Source organism: Puntigrus tetrazona, unplaced genomic scaffold, assembly GCF_018831695.1.
Source record: "Puntigrus tetrazona isolate hp1 unplaced genomic scaffold, ASM1883169v1 S000000746, whole genome shotgun sequence".
Classification (NCBI taxonomy): domain Eukaryota; kingdom Metazoa; phylum Chordata; class Actinopteri; order Cypriniformes; family Cyprinidae; genus Puntigrus; species Puntigrus tetrazona.
Genome location: NW_025048355.1, coordinates 2,730,921 through 2,751,681, shown reverse-complemented (window position 1 = coordinate 2,751,681; position 20,761 = coordinate 2,730,921). Strand labels below are relative to the sequence as shown.

The window sequence follows — 20,761 nt, the reverse complement described above, 5'->3', positions numbered from 1 at the left end:
AGTGTGTGTGTCTGTGTGTGAGTGCGTCTGTCTGTGAGAGTGTGTGTGCTTCTGTGTGTGTGTGTGTGCCTGTCAGTGTGTGTTAGTGTTTGTGTGTCTGTCTGCATCTGTGTGTGTGTATATGTGTGTGCACGTGTGTGTGTGTCTGTGTGTATGTATGTGTATGTGTTTGTGTGTGTGCCCGTCTGTGTGTGTGAGAGTGTTTGTGTGCATCCGTGTGTGTGTGTGTGGGCGTCTGTGTGTGTGTGTGATGTGGGTGACCTGCTGTCATGTTACTGATGGATCTACATTCCAGCGCTGCAGTGAGCCAGTGAGAACACATCCAGATGAGCACCTCCCAGTCTGCACACTACTGAGGGTGTGAGAGTATGTCAGAGTGCTTCCACATGCTTTCTTTGCGTTTCCTGAAGACAGACCTCCAGCTTATAATGACTGATTAATATTTCATTCATTATCAAATGATTTCAGCTGCTGATTCTGTGTTCAGGGGTGTTTTCTTGATTATTACTTTGGATTTGGGGATTTGTATTTCAGGACAATTTTTGTACTTCATTACAAAAATGTACATTACTTTTGCTCATTACAAAAACAAATGTTTTTGATCAAAATATTTCAACTTGAAAAGTTCTTGTGATTTTTGCATTTTTACTGTATCTTACACACATGGCCGCTCAAGAGAGCTTGTCTCAAGAGAACCAGTGAAGTTAGTTTTCATGCATCAAGCACAGGTTTCAGCTTCAGTCGTAACTCTTATCAGGATAAATACTGGCTCCAAATCTGAGGAAGCATCCTGAGGTGAGGCAAAGATGCTAAAGAAAGAAAGTCACATGTGTACGGGACAGCATGCACGTGTAAAGTTTTCTTTAGTTTTTTCTGTTGTTGCAGTAGTTTTGTTTTCTACCTTTAAACAAACCATTTTACGACTGTCTGACAAAATATTTTATGCTGTTTTTTTAAAGCATTTTTCATATTTTTTGCATTGAAGAATTGTTCAATATTATATTTTTGCCTCTACATTTTGGTTTCTACTTTATTCTAGTTTTTAATAAGTATTTTACTTCATAAAATGTTTACTGGGTGTTTGTACTTTCACTTGAGTATAATTTTTGAGCAGTTTACTGAAGACATTTGGTTATAGTGTTCATCGACTCACATAAAATGATGCTTCGATAAGTTATATGGGAAGAAAAGTTGAAATTATGACATACCATGTCTAAATTGACATAAATTAAGATTTTGACATACTAAATCAATTTTTAAGTAGAAATTGTTTTGCTCTTTTTTAATCTCAGAATTTAAAATATTTCAACTACAAATAATAATTACCAATTTGTATATACATTTTATAAGATTTATAAATTAAATTTGTGTGGGACACCATTTGAGTCATCATTTTGACTTTTTATCTCGTAATTATGATATCAGTGTTGATGATGAAGGATGTGAATATTGATTGTCTTGTGCGATTCATACATCAGTTTTGAGGAAAGCGTTTGGCTGTCAGTTACTGATTTTAGTAAACAATCGAGAAAGCATTATTGTTCGAACTGTATTGTATTGTAGAACTGCCTGAACGAAGGAGGCTGAGGAGAAAGTGAAGAAGACAGCGTTGTCTGAGGCGAGACATTCCTGTCTGTCCGCGCGCTCAGCGCCAATGAGAGCCGTTGAGGAGTTTAATTAAAGGGCGGGAACTCATTCGCGCCTCTGAGGGCTACGGGCTTCGCGCGCGCGGCAGAGAGAAGGCTCGCGCGCTCCGGCTGCACTGGACTCGTTCGCCTCAGATCTTCCGTCTTTATCTTCTGACAGCAGGTTAGTGCTATTGTGTGATTTATCACAAGAACTGCTTTAATCGAGCGACTGAAGTAACGCCGTGCTCTTCGGGAGACTTCGAGTAAACTTAGTTTTTGTTTGAAGAGTGAAGTTCTGTACTGATGAGGTTCGTCTGCGGGGTTACATGTTACTGGTTACATGTCGGTTACAAAACAAATGTAACGTATTACAATTACTGTAATGAAATGACAGTTAAGTGTCAACTAATACAAAGTGAACATTTTCACACAGATAAAGATTTAAATGATTTATCTTATCAATTGCATTACATCAATATTTCAGGAGTTTCAGTAACTGTTTTATTTTCTTATTGGGTTTATGTATATGCTTTTTTTTTTTTTTTTTTGTTTCCTGTCATATGCTAATGTTTGATTTTAAAAACAGTTCCATAGTTGTTAAACTATATTGCTATGATTTCAAATCTGTATTTAACTTAAAAGTAAACAGGTGTTAAAGTCATGATTTTGTGTTGCCTGTACTTTTAAATCAGTTTTATTATCTTTGAAAGTCTGTCAGTAATCAGTGTTGAGGACGACTGTAAGGTTAACCCTGCATGCATTTTTTTAAAATAATAACATGTGGGCTAATTAATAACATTAATAAAGTATTTGTAATAGTTACAGTACAGTTAGATTTTTGTGAGCATCTGTTGAGTGAATAGTGTAAAAGAGTGTGAGTTTATGATGCTGTGTGTGTGTGTGTGTGTGTGTGTGTGTGTGTGTATGTGTGCTGATCAGCTGAGAGGATGCGGGTTCGAGTGCTGCTGATCCTGATCCTCACATCAGTATTAATCACTCATGCTCAAGGTACGACTGGGTTTTCTATTCTTTTATAAGCGATGTTTTTATCATTCATTCTAAAGAAATGCTACATCATTAATTGTTGTGATGTTTTTATCTATTCATGCATCTCCTTCATACTCAGAATTTCTGATGAGGCTTGTTTTATTTAACTGTTTACACAATAATTACACTTATTACACTTATTACATAAATTACACTTTTTTCCCTTTAAAGTCAAGTGACTTTAATTTATATATTTAATATATATTAAACTATATATTTTGGTAGTCTCAAAGCTGCTGTATAGTACTAAATAGAGAAAAAGCATGTAATAATGCAACAGTAAACCCTGTTTTAAAGTCAGTTATCCAAAGCCCATCCAAACAGAGTCCTTCAATGTTTTCTGTATTTTTTTGGAAAATATTACTTTCCTTGTTGCTGCTTAAAGGAACAGTTCAGTAAAAAGTGATAATCCTGTCATTATTTGCTCACTCTAATGCTAACCGTTTAACACAGAAAAAACAAACAGGTTTGTGTGTGAGAAGCCTAAATGATGACAGCATTTTCATTTCTGGGTGAACTGTCTCTGTAACAAAAAAAAAAAATACGTGGCTGGACTTGTTGGAAGTGCCATGGATCTTGTGGCAGGAGCGACTTCTCCACTTAGTTCCTTTTATGATCCCGTAAAGCATGTTTCTGTGGCTGTATGAAAGCTCGGTGTAGCTGAGAATCTCTGCTGTCAGGAGGAAGCTGATCTCCTGGAGCTCGTCCAGCAGACACGTTCTGATCTGTTCCTCAAATACCTGACATCCGCCGCGCCTCGGGAGTCTGCAGGAGACGGAACCAGAGCTAGAACCGTAGCATTAAAATAAACAGCAGCACCGAAATCACGCTACCAATGATTTCCTGAGCACGGTCAAGAGCACTGACAGCCAATCAGAAGCCATTGTGCTTCAAAGAGCTCACGCGTTTAAAGCGACGAATTGAAGACAAATCTGAACCAGAATCAGAGTGTCACAAGACACACAAGAAAGTTGTGGTTTTTGAGAAGCTCTTGTTACATACATGCTTTTTCTAAACTGCAGTGTGTTTAGAATAAAGAGAAATCTTCTTGTAGTGCGGACATTAATATAGTTATAGTTCTTGTTCTTGGTGTGAACATAAAAGTAACTGTCGTTTGATAATCTAGAAAAGTGAATAAAAAGAGGCATTTACACCAGTGTTACAACAGAGTCCCCAGATAGTCCTCTAAATGTATTTTATTTTTTATTAAAGTGCCTTATTTTTTATCCGCTCTGGGCAGTGTTTCGTAAAAGCATTGTTACTCCAGAAGAGAAGACTGGTGCCAGTGGTTTCTAACTTTTACTTACGATGCATTTGAGAAATACAGCATGATGAATTTGTTAATCGTGATTATTAAACGAACGACTCGTGTGTGGAGTACTCGATTAAAATGACTTTATTTGATTTGCTATTATATAGAAGTAATTTTTAAGGGTATTGTTTCCCCACAAAAAATGTATTCTAATGATCAGATTACTTGATTAATCATCAGAATAATCAACGACTGCTTGTTAACCAAAGAATGGTTAGTGGCAGTGTTAGTGTTAGTCATTAATCACTGGTTGTGCTGCATGTTAGTTTTTAACGGCACTCATTCATGAAACATGGCCAGAACCAATTTGTATTTATATTGGTTAGGGTTAGGGTTAGGGTCATTAGCGGTATGAAAACTGAGTGTAGATTCGAACACGAACTCTGGCTGGACTCGCGCCGGGACGTTTTGCGGCCGTTGAGAAGAGAAAGCAAGCGTTTTCACTCGTCCTTCACTCAGGTTGGTGCTCTTCTCTCAGTGTTTTATCTTCTGCCTGCTGCATCCGCTCTGAAGAAGAGCCTCTTTACAGAGACACGTCTGTAAAGAACCTTAACCTGCCTGCTAGCCGAGACAGACTGGGGTTTGTGGGATAGACTGAGAGACGGAGCATGTATTGAGCTGTCTGCGGACGATAGACGCCCTTCACCCTCAAAAACACACACTTCCTTTGGATTGTTTCCCAAAAGTCTTACTTTCTTCTCAATGCGTCTCACCACAAACACGAGCAGAGCGTTTGCATGAAACGAGGAGGAAGTAAGAGCCGTTCAGTCCGACGCCGTGTCCTAACCAGACTGAAGCGACAGGCTCTTAGACGCCTAACTGCTGTTAGATGAGATCAGTGCTGGCAGAAACAGATTAAATGTAATTAAATGACAATATTTGAGTACTTGTGACTAGCTCATACTGTGTAATATACTTTAAAAGGACTTTTTTGTTGATTACAGAATTACGTTACGCTTACAAGACAGTAAAGTGTTCATCAATTGTTTTCACATTAATTTTAAGTATTTAAGTTGAATAAAAAAATATGAATGATTTAGTGAGTCATTTAACTATCTGTTAGTGTCTTTCAAGCCTTTTGTCTTTCAAATATAGTAAAATGCACAAATTGTTATTTTGCATTAAATACAGGAATTCCCATCTATTTTTGTCAACAGAACTTCTTTTAATTAATGTATTATCTCCTGAGAAAATTAAGTTAATAACTGAATAAAAACAGTTCAGCATTTCGTTAAAATTATATTTTTCTGTGTTTAATTTATTTAAATTTTTATGAAGATATATGATTTAATTAAAACTCTTGCAGTTCCTTCAGTTTGGGAAACCTTCCTTCTCTTAGTTTTTTTACGTCAATATTATACAAAATGAACCTGATAAATGAGTGAGCAGTGCTGGTTAATTGATTAACGATTAATCACAATTAATTGCATACAAAATAAAAGTTTTTGTATAATATATGTGTGTGTTCTGTATTTATTATGTATATATAAAGTTTTAATGCATGTGTGTATTTACATATACATAATGAATATACACAGTAGACACACGTGTAAAATAAAAACTTTTAGATTCATTGTTTGACAGCTATAAAGTTAGCTTGAGTAATCTAAAAGCAGTCAGAACAGATTCCCCTGAAAGTCTAATATGATAGATCATGTTTCTGATGGCACTGATTCAGGATCATGGCTGTGTCTCGAGCACAGCTTCATCGTGTGACGTGTGTTTAGGACACGGCGGGACCTTCCATCTGATGGACACACAGATGATGACCCTCTCCATGTGTTCAGATCTAATGAGGTGCTCTGTGATTAGATCGAGGTTGTTGGTCAGCGGAGCAGCTTTACACGTTGCTGGTTGAAGATGGTGTTTCTGACGAATGCTCTCGTTCCTCGCAGTGAACGTGCCCAGAAGGCTGCGTTTTAAAGAGCTGAGCTCCGACACGCTCGGCGTGAGCTGGAAGGAGCCGAAGGGAGCGTTTGACAGCTACAGACTCCTCTACAGCACTGATTCGGGTGAGAAATACTCCATGATTTGTGATCGTCGCACAGAATGCTGGGAATGTCAATCCGGACGGATCCGGATGGGTCCCTCAGGACAGAAGAGTAACATGTCATTCGCTCAGTTTATGAAACATGAAAAGTGTTTACGGTTCTATCAGACCCGACTAATGGTTATGCTGTATGACTGGTTAGAAACACAGATCTTCTCAATATAACCCGAGAAAGAGTGTCATGACTAGATGGATGTTGACTAGACTTTAAAGTAGTAGTAAAAATTAAAAATCCTGATAACTTCCTGATCAATAACTAACTCCCAGGCCATCCAAGATGATTCTCTTTCTTCATTTGAAGAGAAATTAATGTTTTAATATGAACTTAATTGAGGGCCTTCAGCCAAAAGTGCGTGTTGCACTATATCAAACTACATTTATTTAATTAAAATGAATTAATAAAAAAGAAATACTTAAAAAGATAATACAAATATATTTCTTAAAATAATTAAAAAAATTTTCCATTATTTTAAATAAAATTATAGTACATTGTTATTTACATTTCGATGCAAAAAATAAATAATTTTGTAAAGTGTCGAAAATATACATTTTCTGTATTTTCTGATGCAACCTGTGTTGTTAAAAGCGCTATATAAATAAAAATGATTGATTGATTTTTCCAGCTTTTTCTCCTGTCTATAGTTTAGCGACTAAATCAAAGTTCAGCTGATCATATTCGGTTAACTCACCGGTTCTAGTTAACCGGGCTGGATGCAGACTATTGACCTCAAATCCATCTTCAAGCAATAGCTGACCCAAAAATAAACATTCTGCCATCATCTACTCACCATTAAGTAGCTCCAAATCTGTATCAATTTCTTTGTTCTGCAGAACACAAAGGAAGATATTTTGAAGATTTCAAAATTTTTTTCCTTTAAGACAGCTTTAAACAGCTTGGTATCTCTGATGGTTTGTGCTAGAAAAGCTTTTAGAGATCCAGTCATGAGCTCTGATGTGCGATCGGAGCAGAACTGGGTGAATCTGACCTCAGCGTGTGTGTTGTGTTCACAGGAGACGAGCGGGAGCTCACAGTCAGTAAATCTCAGACTAAAGCAGTCATCGCAGGCTTCGATCGGAGGAAAGATTACAGCGTGAAGATCACGGCCGTGAGAGGAGATCAGCAGAGTAAAGCGCTGATGGGGAGGTACTCGGGTGAGACGCTCCGCTCTGAGCCCAGGTTACTCTATAACACACGCTCGATCTGCTCTGACCGCCGCTGTGTTCCTCTCAGGGGGCTCGGGGTCAGAGGTGAGTGACCTCAGGGGTCAGCAGGACTCCAGCGGCCCTCAGGAGAATGAGATCAGTGAAGGTGAGGCGGAGACTGAGATCAGTGCCCCATGCCTGTGAACAAACCTATTAACTAGCCGTACTGGAATGACAGAGATGCTTGATGAACTCCGTCAGTGCCATCGCTCGCTGTGTGATCTGCTGAGAGAAAGATGACGGGGAGAACAGTATTAGATGTTTTGTCTCAGTGATTGATGTGATCTGTATTTCTTCAGCTTTCTTAGTCTTTATTCTCTCTTCCTCAAATGAGTGTCCTAAACAATCAGATGCATAATTAAAACCTTAAACTAGATCCTTAAGTGTGAAAGTCATGGTCTTGAATGATGCAGGACATTTCACTGATTTGTTTTCTGATATCTGAACATCAGTACATTCAGAGGAGATGAAAAATGATGTGAGTTTAAGCTTAAAACAAGAACAAAAGTCTGTTCAAGGGAAATTAATTATGTTTAATTTAACTTTAGTTTCTTATGTCATCTCCAGGAAATATGTCTTGATGTGAAGATGTTTGGAAAACAAGAACAATCATGAGTTTATTCAGTGAGATCAGAAGGTCCAGAACAGGTTCTTGAAAAGGATCAAATAATTAATGAAAAAATAATAGAGATTTGTTTTGAAGTTACATTCTCAAAGTCGTCGGCCTGTTTCTAATAATACTATAATAATAATAATAATAATAAGTATAACCTTTCATCATCTCATGACGGAGCGCTGAGCAGATTTCAGAGCTCCAAAAAAGTCATGTTTGTAATGTTTTAATATCTCATTTATCAGATTAGAGCTGGACTATGACAAACACAAATGTGGTGAAAAAGATTTTTTTATTGGACATTCAGAAAAATCGATCTTCAGATGTATTTCAGAGACTCGCCACGATTCCTTTAGCGCTGTGATTTAAACACCGTCTGTTGACAGGTCACTCGTAAATCAACAGAAGTGTCTCCTTAAACTTTATTTACTCACTGAAGCTCATTTACTCTGAGCGAGGGTTAATTTGGGTCCTGTTTATGAGAGCTCAATCCGTCAGAAAGAGTGTGTTCTCTGTCACTGCGGAGTGTGTGTTAGCATGCTAGTCCTCACGCTACATTAATGATTCAGTCTTTTCTGTGCAGCTCTAGAGTTTCTCTCTGTTTGTTTCTGAATGTCAGGCCAGTGTCTGAACTCTGCTATATTTAGGTTCCAGTTTAAATGTTGGTTTGAAGCTGAGCGACCGCAGAGGCTCATGGGATTTGGCTCTGCTAACGTGACATTAGCGCCGAGATGGACGTTTTGTTTGTGTGTGTGTGTGATTTATAGTGTGATTATAGGGCCGTCTGCTGAAGAGAGTCTGGAAATCTTCTCACCAGATCATTGTGATATTGCACAATCTTTTCAGAACGTTTAACTGATTTTTAATCATTTTTAGTGTTTAACTAATCAACTTAAAGATGTGCTCATTACATGATTCATGTGATGTTCTTGTGAAATCTTTTACAGGAAAAGTAAAGTTCAACATGATGTCGATGCACAACAAACTCACTTGTTTAAATATCTTTGCAGAAATAGTATTTTTGAATATTTGTTTAACGGCATCTTTTTTGTGACTGAAGACAAGTATCACTGATACCAAGTAATACAGATTTTCTTAAAAAACCAAAGTCCTCTAATATTGAACCCCTGACTATAGCCATTAAACATTACATTATAATTAAGAACTATCAATTTTAACATGTATTAGACAGAATAACTTCTAATTTAAGGGAACTTCACATAAACCCGTTATAATAAAAGTTATATTTAGCTAGGCTAGCTGTGACACACATCATCTTGAATCAGGAAGATGCTCCAGGACTGTTTTGAAAACCATTTCAGAAGCGTTTTTACTGTAAATCATATATAACATTACATGCACACACAGTTTTAAGGCAGCGGTAACGTCATGCTGTAACTGTAATATTATATGACGAAAAAAAAAAGTTATAAAAAAAAAAAAAAAAATATATATATATATATATATATAGGGGGGTAATACTAACTAATACTACTAAGTAATACTTTTATTTAGCAAGGATGCTTTAAATTGATCAAAAGCGCTGATAAAGATGTATAATGTTGCAAAAAAATCTGTGCTGTTCTTGTGAAATGTATATTCATTTTCACAGTTTTTTAGCATAATAATAATAATTATATAATAATAATAAATGTTTTTGGAGCATTAAATCAGAATACTGGAATGATTTCTGAAGGATCTCTTGAGTAATGATGCTAAATGGCTGGTAGTATGTGTTCAAAAATAATACTTCCATTCCTGGTTTCTGATTGGTCAGCAGCTGTGTTTTATTCATGATACAGTACGGCTTTGGCAATTGACTTGCAGATGAAACTCATGAAACTCCTGTTCTTCAGGATGAATGTGTTCTGTGTGAATATCAGCACTAGTGATATGTTCCTCGTGGTATGAGTGGATAGAAGCAGTCAGAGGACTGAGAGCGATGGGCGGCACAGATTCCCCCGGCAAGCCTGCACTAGCTGAATACCTCTCTCTCTCTCTCTCTCTCTCTCTGTGCCCCGTGGGCATGCAGGTGTGCCGTGTATCTCTCTATCCTGCAGTCATTCTCTCTCTCACGCTGATTATTAGCTGTCGTTCAGAGCAGCTTCAGGTCACATATAATCATCATTTACACAATAACGCAGTGTGTTTGAGCGGCTGATTAAGGTCATCACGACACAGTTTGTAACCCATCTTGACATTTCAGAGTGGAAAAGGATACTTGTTTATCCTGCTAAAAACTACTTTAACTACAGCCAGTTGATTGGACAGGTGGTTTATGTTTTATAAGCACTGATAAACAGGCATGCTAACTAGTTAATAGTGATCCAGAATGAGCAGGAAGATACAGTGAAAGTAGGGTACATTTAGATTTAATTTTGTCTTTCAAGTTCAGAAGTCAGTCAAAGGAATGAACTTGCTATGAACTACACCTTACTTAACAATGCTGACCTCACATTGACCCCACATTGATCTTACACTGACCCCAGTGCTGACCTTTGACCTTTTTAACCCTCGAGGCAGATTCGCTGAACCTTTAGGCTCATGTTTGTCTTGACAGGTTGTTCAGAATGAAGCAAGGTGTCTGTCTGAAACACTTCATGCTGAAGTTTGAGTTTATTTCTGTGTTTCAGGGTTTAGGGTACATAGAGTTACAAAAAACTATTTGCTGAAACATCTGATTGAACAGGCTGCATTTTGGACAAATAATGTATATAATTAGTAGTGCTGATTCATCACCTCCAGAATAAAAGTGTGTACTCTGTATATCTATTATACATATATAAATACACACGCACAAAGTATGTATTTTGTGTGTTTGTTGTTATTATATTAACATGTATTATAACTCTTATATCCTCCTGTAAAAAATAAAAAAATCATATTGTATGTGTGTATAATACATACATAATAAATAAACACATTACACACATATCATTTTATTTTGGATGCAATTAATCGCAGTTAATTATTTGACATCATTATTTTTAATAATCACTTTCAGAGTGATTTTTCACAGCTACTGAACATTTAACAGCCAATCAGATTCCTCCCTTCTTTAAAGAGCTTTTTTATTTTATTTACAGTAAACACAGCGTTATCGTGCACTGATGCGAACGCTCTTATCGTTATAGTTGTGAAAAAGCCTTCTTTCACAGACAGCACAACACTGTCACTTCTGAAAGCACACGTTCCTAATGTGTATAGACTTGACAGAGCACTGCATTATGGGTAAAAGCAAAGCCAGGCATCTGAGAGTGAAAGACAAACGCAGAGAGTTTAACCTGAACGTGTTACAGCAGGAGCAGCACTCATGCTATTCTATACGCTCTTCTGTTCTGTGTTTAACGCTGTTCTGTTGCTCTTGATTTTAATGTTTCTCTGCAGGCGAGAGCAGTTCAGAGGCGGCTCAGGATCGTCGTGAGGGAATCAGACACAGTAGTGTTGTAGCAGAAACACCTGACAGTCCAAAACTGAAATAAAGACGTTCGTGAGCCTTGTAGCGTTTGTGTCATTCATCCTTTGACCTGAGCGTGACCTTTCGGATGCCAGTGCTGGTGTGTATTCTGTGGTAGGCACCGATCTGCTGCTGTCGTTTCATCCCGTGTGTGCTCTGTCTCTTCAGTGGACGTGTTCACGTGTAGAACTCCAGCCATCGCCGACATTGTGATTCTGGTGGATGGATCGTGGAGCATCGGCCGCATTAATTTCCGCTTGGTGCGGATGTTTCTGGAAAGTCTCGTCAGGGCCTTTGCAGTTGGATCTGAACACACACGTGTTGGTGCGTCTGCAGTCTCTTGTTTGTTTGTTTCTTGTGTGTTTGTGCTGTGTGTTAATAGTGTGTGTGTGTGTGTGTGTGTGTGTGTGTGTGTGTGTGTGTGTATTCAGGTTTGGCACAATACAGCGGGGATCCACGGATTGAGTGGCATCTGAACACTCACAGCACTAAAGAAGCTGTGATCGATGCTGTGAAGAATCTGCCTTATAAAGGAGGAAACACACTCACAGGTTCATACTCACACACTCACACTTCCACTCAAACACTCATACACACACTCAAACAAACTCACTCACACAAACTCACACTCATACACACACACACACACACACACTCGCACACAAACTCATACTCATAAACACACTCACTCACTCACTCACTCGCACAAACTCACACACATACTGTACAAACACACACACACTCACTCACTCACTCACACACACACAAACTCACTCATACACACACACACACACACACACACTCACACACAAACTAGAACTCATAAACACACACTAACACACACACATTTAAAGGATTTTCACTGTAACACATCTGCTTTTACTTGTGTGTTTGTGAAGGTCTGGCTCTGACGTATATTCTGGAGAACAGCTTCAAAGCTGAATCTGGATCCAGGCCTGATGTTCCTAAGATTGGGATTCTGATCACGGATGGGAAATCACAGGACGATGTTCTTCTTCCTGCTCAGAGACTCAGAGATGCTGGGATCGAGCTGTTTGCCATCGGTACCAGAACAAAACCAGCTTTGACTTAAATACTGTCTTGTAAATACTTAGTTTTTTTAACTGCTTACACATAAAATCTTCACTTCTCACACAGTTTCTGAAAGCTGAACTCAAACAGCAGAAACACACCAACTCAGTTTTCAATTTCATAAACCCTTTTTGCAAAACACAACACACAATTCTCTATGTAACAGACAAAAATCTCATTGTAGTGCCTCATTTTACAAGAGAAGTGAGGTATTTTTTGTGTATTGTTCTTGGATTTGTGTGTAAAATTGTGGGAAAAAAGAGGCTAATGTTTGTAAAGATGTGTGTAAGCAGATGAAAAAATAGTTTGAATAGTTTTATGACTGTGTGGATCTGCAGGAGTGAAGAATGCGGATGAGAACGAGCTGAGAGCCATCGCCTCCCCGCCGGAGGACACACACGTGTATAACGCGGCTGATTTCAGTGTGATGAGCTCCATCGTGGAAGGACTGACCCGCAGCGTCTGCGAGCGTGTCTCTGAACTCAGCAGAGAGATCAGCGGTGGGTTTCTGGGAGATCACCTCTGTCTGTGTTAACACTGAAAAGGATGAGAAACCTTTAACAAAGCTAAACCTTGTGTTTTTTAATATGCTGCTCTGTTTAGGTGATTTCTCTGTATTTTCAGGTGAGACAGATACGTCTTCCACGGGGCCACCGAATGCTCCCAGTAACCTTGTGACCTCTGAGGTCACGGCCAGGAGCTTCCGTGTGACATGGACTCGTGCTACAGGCCCAGTGGAGAAGTACAGAGTGGTGTATTACTCATCCAGTGAATCCAGACCCGAGGAGGTGTGTGTGTGTGTGTGTGTGTGTGTGTGTGTGCGTGCGCGCATTTAGATCTTCACTCACACTTTTGAGCACATTTTGGCTGTTCTCAGTAATACATAAGGCTTCATGGAGTATCACTTTAAATATCCATCTGTGAATGTGAGTTTAGTAGAACTAGTACAAGACGCCCACTGTGTATGTGTGTGTGCAGGCGGTGGTGAACGGTGACCAGAACTCTGTGGTGCTGAGGTATCTGAACTCTCTGACCGAGTATCAGATCACTGTGTTCGCCATTTACAGCAACGCAGCGAGTGAAGCTCTGAGAGGCAGCGAGACCACCTGTAAGTGTGTCTGATAATCACATCATTACATCTATCACATGATCTGTTAACACACTGTCTCATCTATAATCACATTCACATTTTAAGGCAACCAGCTTTAGCAGAGTTTTCTAAGTTGAGAAGCTTGTCTTAAAATGATACATTGGTTATCTTGTTTGGCTTTTTTGTTATCGCATTCAGTTCAATTCAAGTTTATTTATATAGCACTTTTTCACGATTCAAATCATTGCAAAGCAGCTTTACAGGAAATGAAGTTTCTACAATATGTGTATATATATATATATATATATATATATATATATATATATATATATATATATGTTATAGAAACTTAATGTATTTAATGGAAACGTTTGTTAATTCTGTATTGCTGTCTGAGGGTTTGGTATTCTCTAAAGGGTTGACATCATCTCTTCTCAGGTGTTCTGGCTAAAGAGATGTGTCTTTAATCTAGATTTAAACAGAGAGCGTGTGTCTGAACATTATCAGGAAGTCTATTCAAAAGTTTGGGGGCAAACTTCCCTAGGAGAGCAAACTCCTTTAGTGGATTTTGCTATCCTAGGGACTGCCAGAGTCCAGAGTTTTTTGACCTTAAGGACCGGGTTGGATTGTAGCGTGGTAGAAGACTAGCTAGGAATGCAGGAGCTAAGCTGTTAAGGGCCTTATAGGTGAGAAATAATATTTTGTAAATGATACAGTACTTAACAGGTAGCCAGTGCAGAGACTGTAAAATTGGGGTTATATGATCAAATTTTCTTGACCTGGTAAGAACTCTAGCAGCTGCATTTTGGACTATTTGTAGCTTGTTTATTGAAGATGCAGTCCGGTCTAGAGGTCACGAACGCATGGATTAACTTTCTGTGTCAGACACAGGTAACATGTTTCGTAGCTTGGCAATCTTTCTAAGATGGAGGAATGCTGTTTTTGTATCATGGGAAGTATTATTTCCATCTAGTCGCAAATTGTAATCCAAGAGATTTTTGGTCCGATAATCTCTTTCTTTTCAGAATTTAATAGAAGAAAATTATAAGTCATCCATAATTTAGAGATTTCGTCTGTTCTTGTTGAGATATATAACTGAGTATCATCTTCAAGCAATAGAAGTGAATCCAGTGTTTTAATTAATCCTGTAGTTGTTCTTTGGGTGTGATGAATGAATCTAAATTTGTTATGTATTTTATCAGTGAAGAAATTGATAAAGTCATTACTATTAAACTGTGAGGAAGTAGTTAAACTGGGGCGAGTCTGTTTTTTGTTAGTCTAGTCACTGTGCTAAATAAAAACCTTGGGTTGTTTTGGTTATTTTCTAGTTTATGGATATGTTCTGCCCTAGCAGCTTTTAGGGCCTGTCTACAGGTGGACAAACTGTTCTTAACTGTAGTTTTTTCTCCACTTACGATCAGGATTACGAGTTTCTTTCTTGAGAGAATGAGTATTTCTCTTGTACCACGGTGCAGTGCATTTTTTCTTTTTGAATTTAATGGGGGGCAACAGCTTCTAATGTATTAGAGAAGATAGTGCCCATTTCAAGCTGATGTGATGGATTGTCTAGGTCTGAGCTGTGCAGCAGTTCTTGTTTCTTGAAGGCTGTTGATTGTTGTGTTTGTCGGTCAGTGGCTCTGCCGACGGTCAGTGATCTGGAGCTGCATGACATCACTCACAGCACCATGCGTGCTCGCTGGAGGGCAGCAGAAGGGGCTTCTGGGTACATGATCCTGTACGCGCCTCTGACGGAGGGCGAGGTGGCAGACGAGAAAGAGGTGGAAAACACACACACACGCACACACACACACTACAGGTCCTGTCATTTTTGACTAAATCAGTCTATGACACCTAACTGGAACAGGCATGAATGCTGATCTGTGAATATCCCTAACTAGTGGGCAGTGTTGGGGCTAATGCATTACACGTGACACTAATAACGCAATCAGATTACTTTTTTAAGTAACTAGTAAAATAATCCATTACATTTTAAAATAGAAAGAAATATCTGAGTTACTTTTTCAAATAAGTATCTACATTTCCTTGGTTGCGTGTTGGAGTTGGTTGGTTGAAGTTGCGTGTGAACATGATCTCACTGTAGATCTAGACTAGACTCTCAGCATATTTACTCAAAAACACACTCATGGTCTCTTAGAATCAATAAAAATACACATTTTGTACAAATCTGCAATAATTATATATGTTAAATAAGACAATAATTGATTTAAACCAATTTGATTAACCAATGTCTTTGCAACTGACCTTCAATGATAGTAATCATACTAATAAGTGAAAAGTGTTGACCTTTCTTCTCCTGTGTCATATTCTTGATGTTAGTTTGAGCCGTCCTCTACTGTACTGACATGAATTTACATTTACTTCAGCCTGGGATTTCACTTTTGGTGTGAAAGTGCTTTTACATTTTTCAAAGAGGAACTTTTTATATTAAAAACAAAGCCTCTCCACATTTAAAAAGTAATGTAATGCATTTATGTTAAGTAAAAAGTAACATAATTAGTTATTTAGGAAGAAAGATAATATTAGTAAGTGTGTGTTTGTGTGTTTCCAGGTTAAAGTGTCTGACTCCGTGACTCAGGTTGAACTGGACGGTTTAACTCCTGCGACCGAATACACAGTGACTATTTACGCCCTGTACGGAGAGGAGGCCAGCGACCCCATGACCGCTCAGGAGACCACACGTGAGTCTAAACCCCACCAATACACCTCAGGAACACCTATGTGTGCTAAATCCTAGCTGGTAACATCATCCGTCTGACTCTCGCTCCTAGTCCGTCTCACTCCGGCTCGTAACCTTCGCATCTCAGACATCAGTCACAGCTCCGCTAAACTCTCGTGGGACACGGCTTCTCGCAAGGTCAAAGGTTACCGCATTGTTTACGTGAAGACAGACGCTGTGGAGACCCATAAGGTGAGAGCGCTTCTGGCCACTGTGAACTGGATTGTTTAGGCTTGTTGTTGAACTCTGACCTTCGGTAACCTCAGGTGGAAGTGGGTCCGGTCACCACGCTGCTGCTGCGTAACCTGACCTCTCTGACGGAGTACACCGTCGCTATCTTTGCCCTGTATGACGAGGGACAAGCAGAACCTCTGACAGACAGCTTCACCACCAGTGAGGACACACACGTTCATATATTGAAAATCCCTTTAAAACTGAATCGAAATGAAAAAGACATAAACAAAAGTGCTTTAAATGTTTGTGTGTTGTAGGTGAGGTTCCTCTGCCACTGAATCTCCGCAGCAGGGACGTGTCCACCGATAGTTTCAGAGTGACGTGGCAAAACGCTGCATCTGACGTCTCCTTCTACAGGCTCACCTGGAAACCTGCATCAGGAGGAGAGACCAAAGAGGTGCACACACCTGTCTCTGTGTGTGTGTCTGTCTGCCTCTCTGTCTCTCTGTCCGTCTCTAGTCTCTCTTTCTGTCTGTCCATCCGTCTGTGTCTCTCTGTCCATCTCTCTCTCTGTCTGCCTCTCATCTCTTTGTCTGTCTCTTGTCTCTCTGTTTGTCTCTTTATCTGTCTCTCAATCTGTCTGTCCCTGTGTCTGTCCATCCATCTGTGTCTCTCTGTCTGTCTCTCAATCGGTCTGTCTCTCTGTCTCTCTCCTGTCTCTCTGTTCGTCTCTCTCTCTCTCTGTCTGTCCGTCTTATGTCTCTCGTCTCTCTCTTTGTCCATCCGTCAGTGTCTCTCTGTCCGTCTCTTGTGTCTCTGTCCTTCTCTCGTCTCTCTGTCTGTCGTCTGTCTCTCTGTCTGACCGTCTGCTTGTCCATGTCTCTGTGTTTGTCCGCAGGTTCTCATCAATGATAACTCAAACTGGTTTGTCATCACGGGTCTGAAGCCTTTGACTGAGTATGAAGTTTCTCTGTCTGCGATCTACAGAGACGAGTCTGAGAGCGATTTGGTGGAAATCAGTGAAACTACAGGTTTAACTTCACATGCTCCTTCATTAAGCCCAGTGCTGCCTGAATATTGACCAGAATCACAGACGTTATCATGTTTTTCTCTCTAATTGTGTTTGAAGTTGCCAGAACAACAACAGTTGCGACGACGACCGCCAGAACGACTACAGCCGGTAAAATCCCTGTGTTTCTCATCATCAGTGCTTTTCCTCTCCAGCAGTCACTTAAAGATGTGTTCTTCCACGTGCAATATCTGTGTTTTGTTTGCACGCCTCGACACGCTTCTGCTCCTCTGAATGTCTCGCATGTCTCCAACCTTTCATCAACCTTCAGAACCTTCAGACTTGATGACAGTCACTATAAAAACATTGCAAAACATAATTTCTTTGTTTAGCTGACTGTGTGTGTGTCTCTGTCTGTTTGTTTCTGTGTGTGTGTGTGTGTGTGTGCAGTACAGCGCCTGGCCATCAGGAATCTGCAGCTGAGTGACGTGACGACCTTCAGCATGCGTGTATCGTGGGATCCGCTGGGTCCAAGTGTGCGTCAGTATCGAGTGTCGTACGTCAGCACACGAGGAGATCGCGCCGAACAAACAGTGAGCGTCTGACTCCAGCCTCTCCTACATTATAACCTGAACGTTAACTCTGAAAGTTGTGCTGATTTAAATGCGTTTTCACACAGATGTCTCCTGACAGTCCAGTTTTACTCACAGCTTGCTGCGGTGCAGACTGTCTTTTGGCGTGTGTCAGGTTTTACTAAAGACGCTTATTGATGATTTAGCACTTGACAGACTCAAAATTTATGGGAGGAGAGTATTCAAATGAATCATGCAACGTGTTTTAGCATGGTTTTCACTAGTCGAATTACTGTTTAAAAGCATGTTTTAAATGTTTTGCTGGTGTCGTAAGTCAATCCCGCACACCTGATGAGCACTGGCTTCGCTTACTTGCAACCGGGCCAATTTCATGTTCTTTAATTTGCACGTTGTCTGTAAATGACTAGCTGAAATTTCCACACTCATCAGCGCTTTTTGGAATTTGCGCTCTTGCATTAATTTGCCCTGTTTAATGCACTTGACCTTGTGTATACAAAACTGGATTAAAACAGAGCTGTTTCAAAGGGGAGAGAGTAACGTGTGACTGCACTGCTGTTTTTGATTCATGACGTATTCAAATGTGATTCGTAATCTTTAAGCTTAGCAGTGCTCAAATGCTGTGACCCTGGTGCACAAAACCACTCATAAGGGTCAATTTCTATAAAATAAGTGGAATAAATAATCTTTCCATTGATGTATGGTTTGTTAACATCGATAGCACTTTCTTCTTCTTCTCCTACTTTTCCTATCCTTTTCTTGTTTAAAAAAAAAAAGAAAAAAAGCCTTGTGTCTGCGTTAGGTAAGTCAAGACCCCGCTCAGAGCACTTATGCACTGCTGCCCTTTTGTTGATATTAATTGCTTCTATTGTCTATCTCATTTGTACGTCGCTTTGGATAAAAGCGTCTGCTAAATGACTAAATGTAAATGTAAATGTTAGGATCGCACAATATTTGGGTGAGATAATCTGGAATCAACTTTCAAGCTGTCCAAATTAAGTTCTTAACAATGCATATTACTAATCAAAAATGAAGTTTAAAACAGCATTACTTAATATCATAATGATTTTTAGCATAAAAAATTAAAACTGATCATTTTGAGCCATACAGTGTATTGTGGTCTGTTGCTTCAAATACACCTGATGACTGCTTCTGTGCTTCATGCTTTTTTTTACAGTTTACAGTTTGTATGTTACAGTGATTTACAAAGAGCTTCTGAAACTCACTTTCCATTTCTCCTTAAAAATCCTTGTGTTTTCTGAGCGTGTGTTTAGTTTTTATCGGCATGTTTGTACCGCAGAGTTACGCAGCGCTGCAGGCTGTCGTCCTGAAATGTGTTTGTGTTCACCGCAGGAACATTCCCTGTATCCAAACACCTTTGATGATGGAGTGTGTGTGTGTGTGTGTGTGTGTGCGCGCAGGCGACGGTTCCCTCGGCTCAGACCTCTCTGCTGCTGCAGCCTCTGCTGTCGGACACTGAGTACCGGGTCAGTGTCTCTGCCGTCTACAGTGACGGCGACGGGCCGCCCATCACACGCCTTGCCCGCACACGTGAGTCTGCTCTCCACTGAGCCCCACTCTGGAATTCTGGGTAATACTGCATTTTATCCACTTTATTCTACAAAGTGGAAGTAAGTCATTTTCTGTGAATGTGGGAGACTTCTGGATCATTAGTCACCGTAGGGGAATAGCCAAGTTCAGTAAATGTAAAACAGCTTACACTACAAACCAGTGTGTTCACAATTAACAAAATACTTTAAAGGGTTCATATTATGTTGCTAAAAATAACATTATTTGTGTATTTGATGTAATTCAATGTGCTTATGTGATTTAAGTTTCAAAAACACTTTATTTTCCACTTACTGTACATTATTGTTTCTCCGCTAAGCCCCGCCTCCTGAAACAGTTTGATTGTCGTGAATGTCGGCTGATATGATGCCTTTGCTATGATAAACACCCGCTGCATCCATGTTTTCATTATGCACACAATATCAAGCAGCAAAGTGAGCTGTTTTGTACAGCTAAAAATTGTTGGAAGCTGATGAGACCAGAAGCGAGACCATGTGCAAATGGCCATGTACAGTCTTACTGGAAAAATAGAATGGATAAGTTCATTTACATTCAATAAATTTAAATCTTTTAGAAATTAGTTTTATTTAATAAAAAAAAAATGCAATTAATATATGAGTTCATTTTATTGTAAATTCATTTTATTTGTAAAAAATCTGGATTAGAAATTGTTTCAATTCAGTTAATTAAATTTAAATTTAATATAAATGAATAAATGTAATATTCCACATAATTTTATTTAATACAGGTTCATAAAAACATAATGTAAAATCTTGTCAATAAAACAAAACATTTCCTAACCTTATAAAACACTTTATGCATGTACTTTAGTTCCCCTAAATAGAAAAAAATAATCTTTACAATATTTAAAATATTTATTAAAATAGCATGGTAGAAAACATCACAATGGAACTGTACCCCCTCAGAGAGACATCTCAAATACCCATTTCCTCACCCATTTGTCTCACTAGAGTGTTTTAATAAAACGTGCCCAGGCCAAGGTTTGACAGGAAGTAAGGTGTTACTGTGAGTGACTGCTGTCTCGTGCTCCGCAGTGCCGCTCTCTGCTCCCAGTAACCTGCGAGTGTCTGAGGAATGGTACAATCGCTTCCGTATCAGCTGGGACACCCCGCCCTCACCCACCATGGGCTACAGGATCGTCTACCAGCCCACCTCAGGTACCCAGTCTG

At 39.3% G+C, this 20,761-nt stretch overlaps 1 protein-coding gene across 3 annotated transcripts in view; it reads left to right on the top strand.

Moving 5' to 3' along the window:
- The first annotated feature begins 1,643 nt into the window (after window positions 1-1,643).
- Window positions 1,644-20,761, top strand: part of LOC122335279 (collagen alpha-1(XIV) chain) — a 43,655-nt gene continuing 24,537 nt past the window's right edge. The window contains exons 1-21 of one of the 3 annotated variants that reach the window (XM_043233105.1): window positions 1,644-1,809; window positions 2,568-2,636; window positions 5,883-5,999; window positions 7,049-7,189; window positions 7,269-7,346; window positions 11,479-11,634; window positions 11,742-11,861; window positions 12,210-12,374; window positions 12,741-12,902; window positions 13,027-13,190; window positions 13,381-13,510; window positions 15,125-15,270; window positions 16,062-16,191; window positions 16,282-16,421; window positions 16,496-16,622; window positions 16,721-16,860; window positions 17,302-17,434; window positions 17,533-17,583; window positions 17,863-18,005; window positions 19,424-19,553; window positions 20,627-20,749. In XM_043233105.1, the coding sequence (XP_043089040.1) occupies window positions 2,576-2,636; window positions 5,883-5,999; window positions 7,049-7,189; window positions 7,269-7,346; window positions 11,479-11,634; window positions 11,742-11,861; window positions 12,210-12,374; window positions 12,741-12,902; window positions 13,027-13,190; window positions 13,381-13,510; window positions 15,125-15,270; window positions 16,062-16,191; window positions 16,282-16,421; window positions 16,496-16,622; window positions 16,721-16,860; window positions 17,302-17,434; window positions 17,533-17,583; window positions 17,863-18,005; window positions 19,424-19,553; window positions 20,627-20,749 (2,557 nt within the window). In that variant the 5' untranslated portion in view covers window positions 1,644-1,809; window positions 2,568-2,575. The remainder of the gene's footprint in view (window positions 1,810-2,567; window positions 2,637-5,882; window positions 6,000-7,048; window positions 7,190-7,268; window positions 7,347-11,478; window positions 11,635-11,741; window positions 11,862-12,209; window positions 12,375-12,740; window positions 12,903-13,026; window positions 13,191-13,380; window positions 13,511-15,124; window positions 15,271-16,061; window positions 16,192-16,281; window positions 16,422-16,495; window positions 16,623-16,720; window positions 16,861-17,301; window positions 17,435-17,532; window positions 17,584-17,862; window positions 18,006-19,423; window positions 19,554-20,626; window positions 20,750-20,761) is intronic. The other 2 variants (XM_043233106.1, XM_043233107.1) reach the window with 2 other exon arrangements.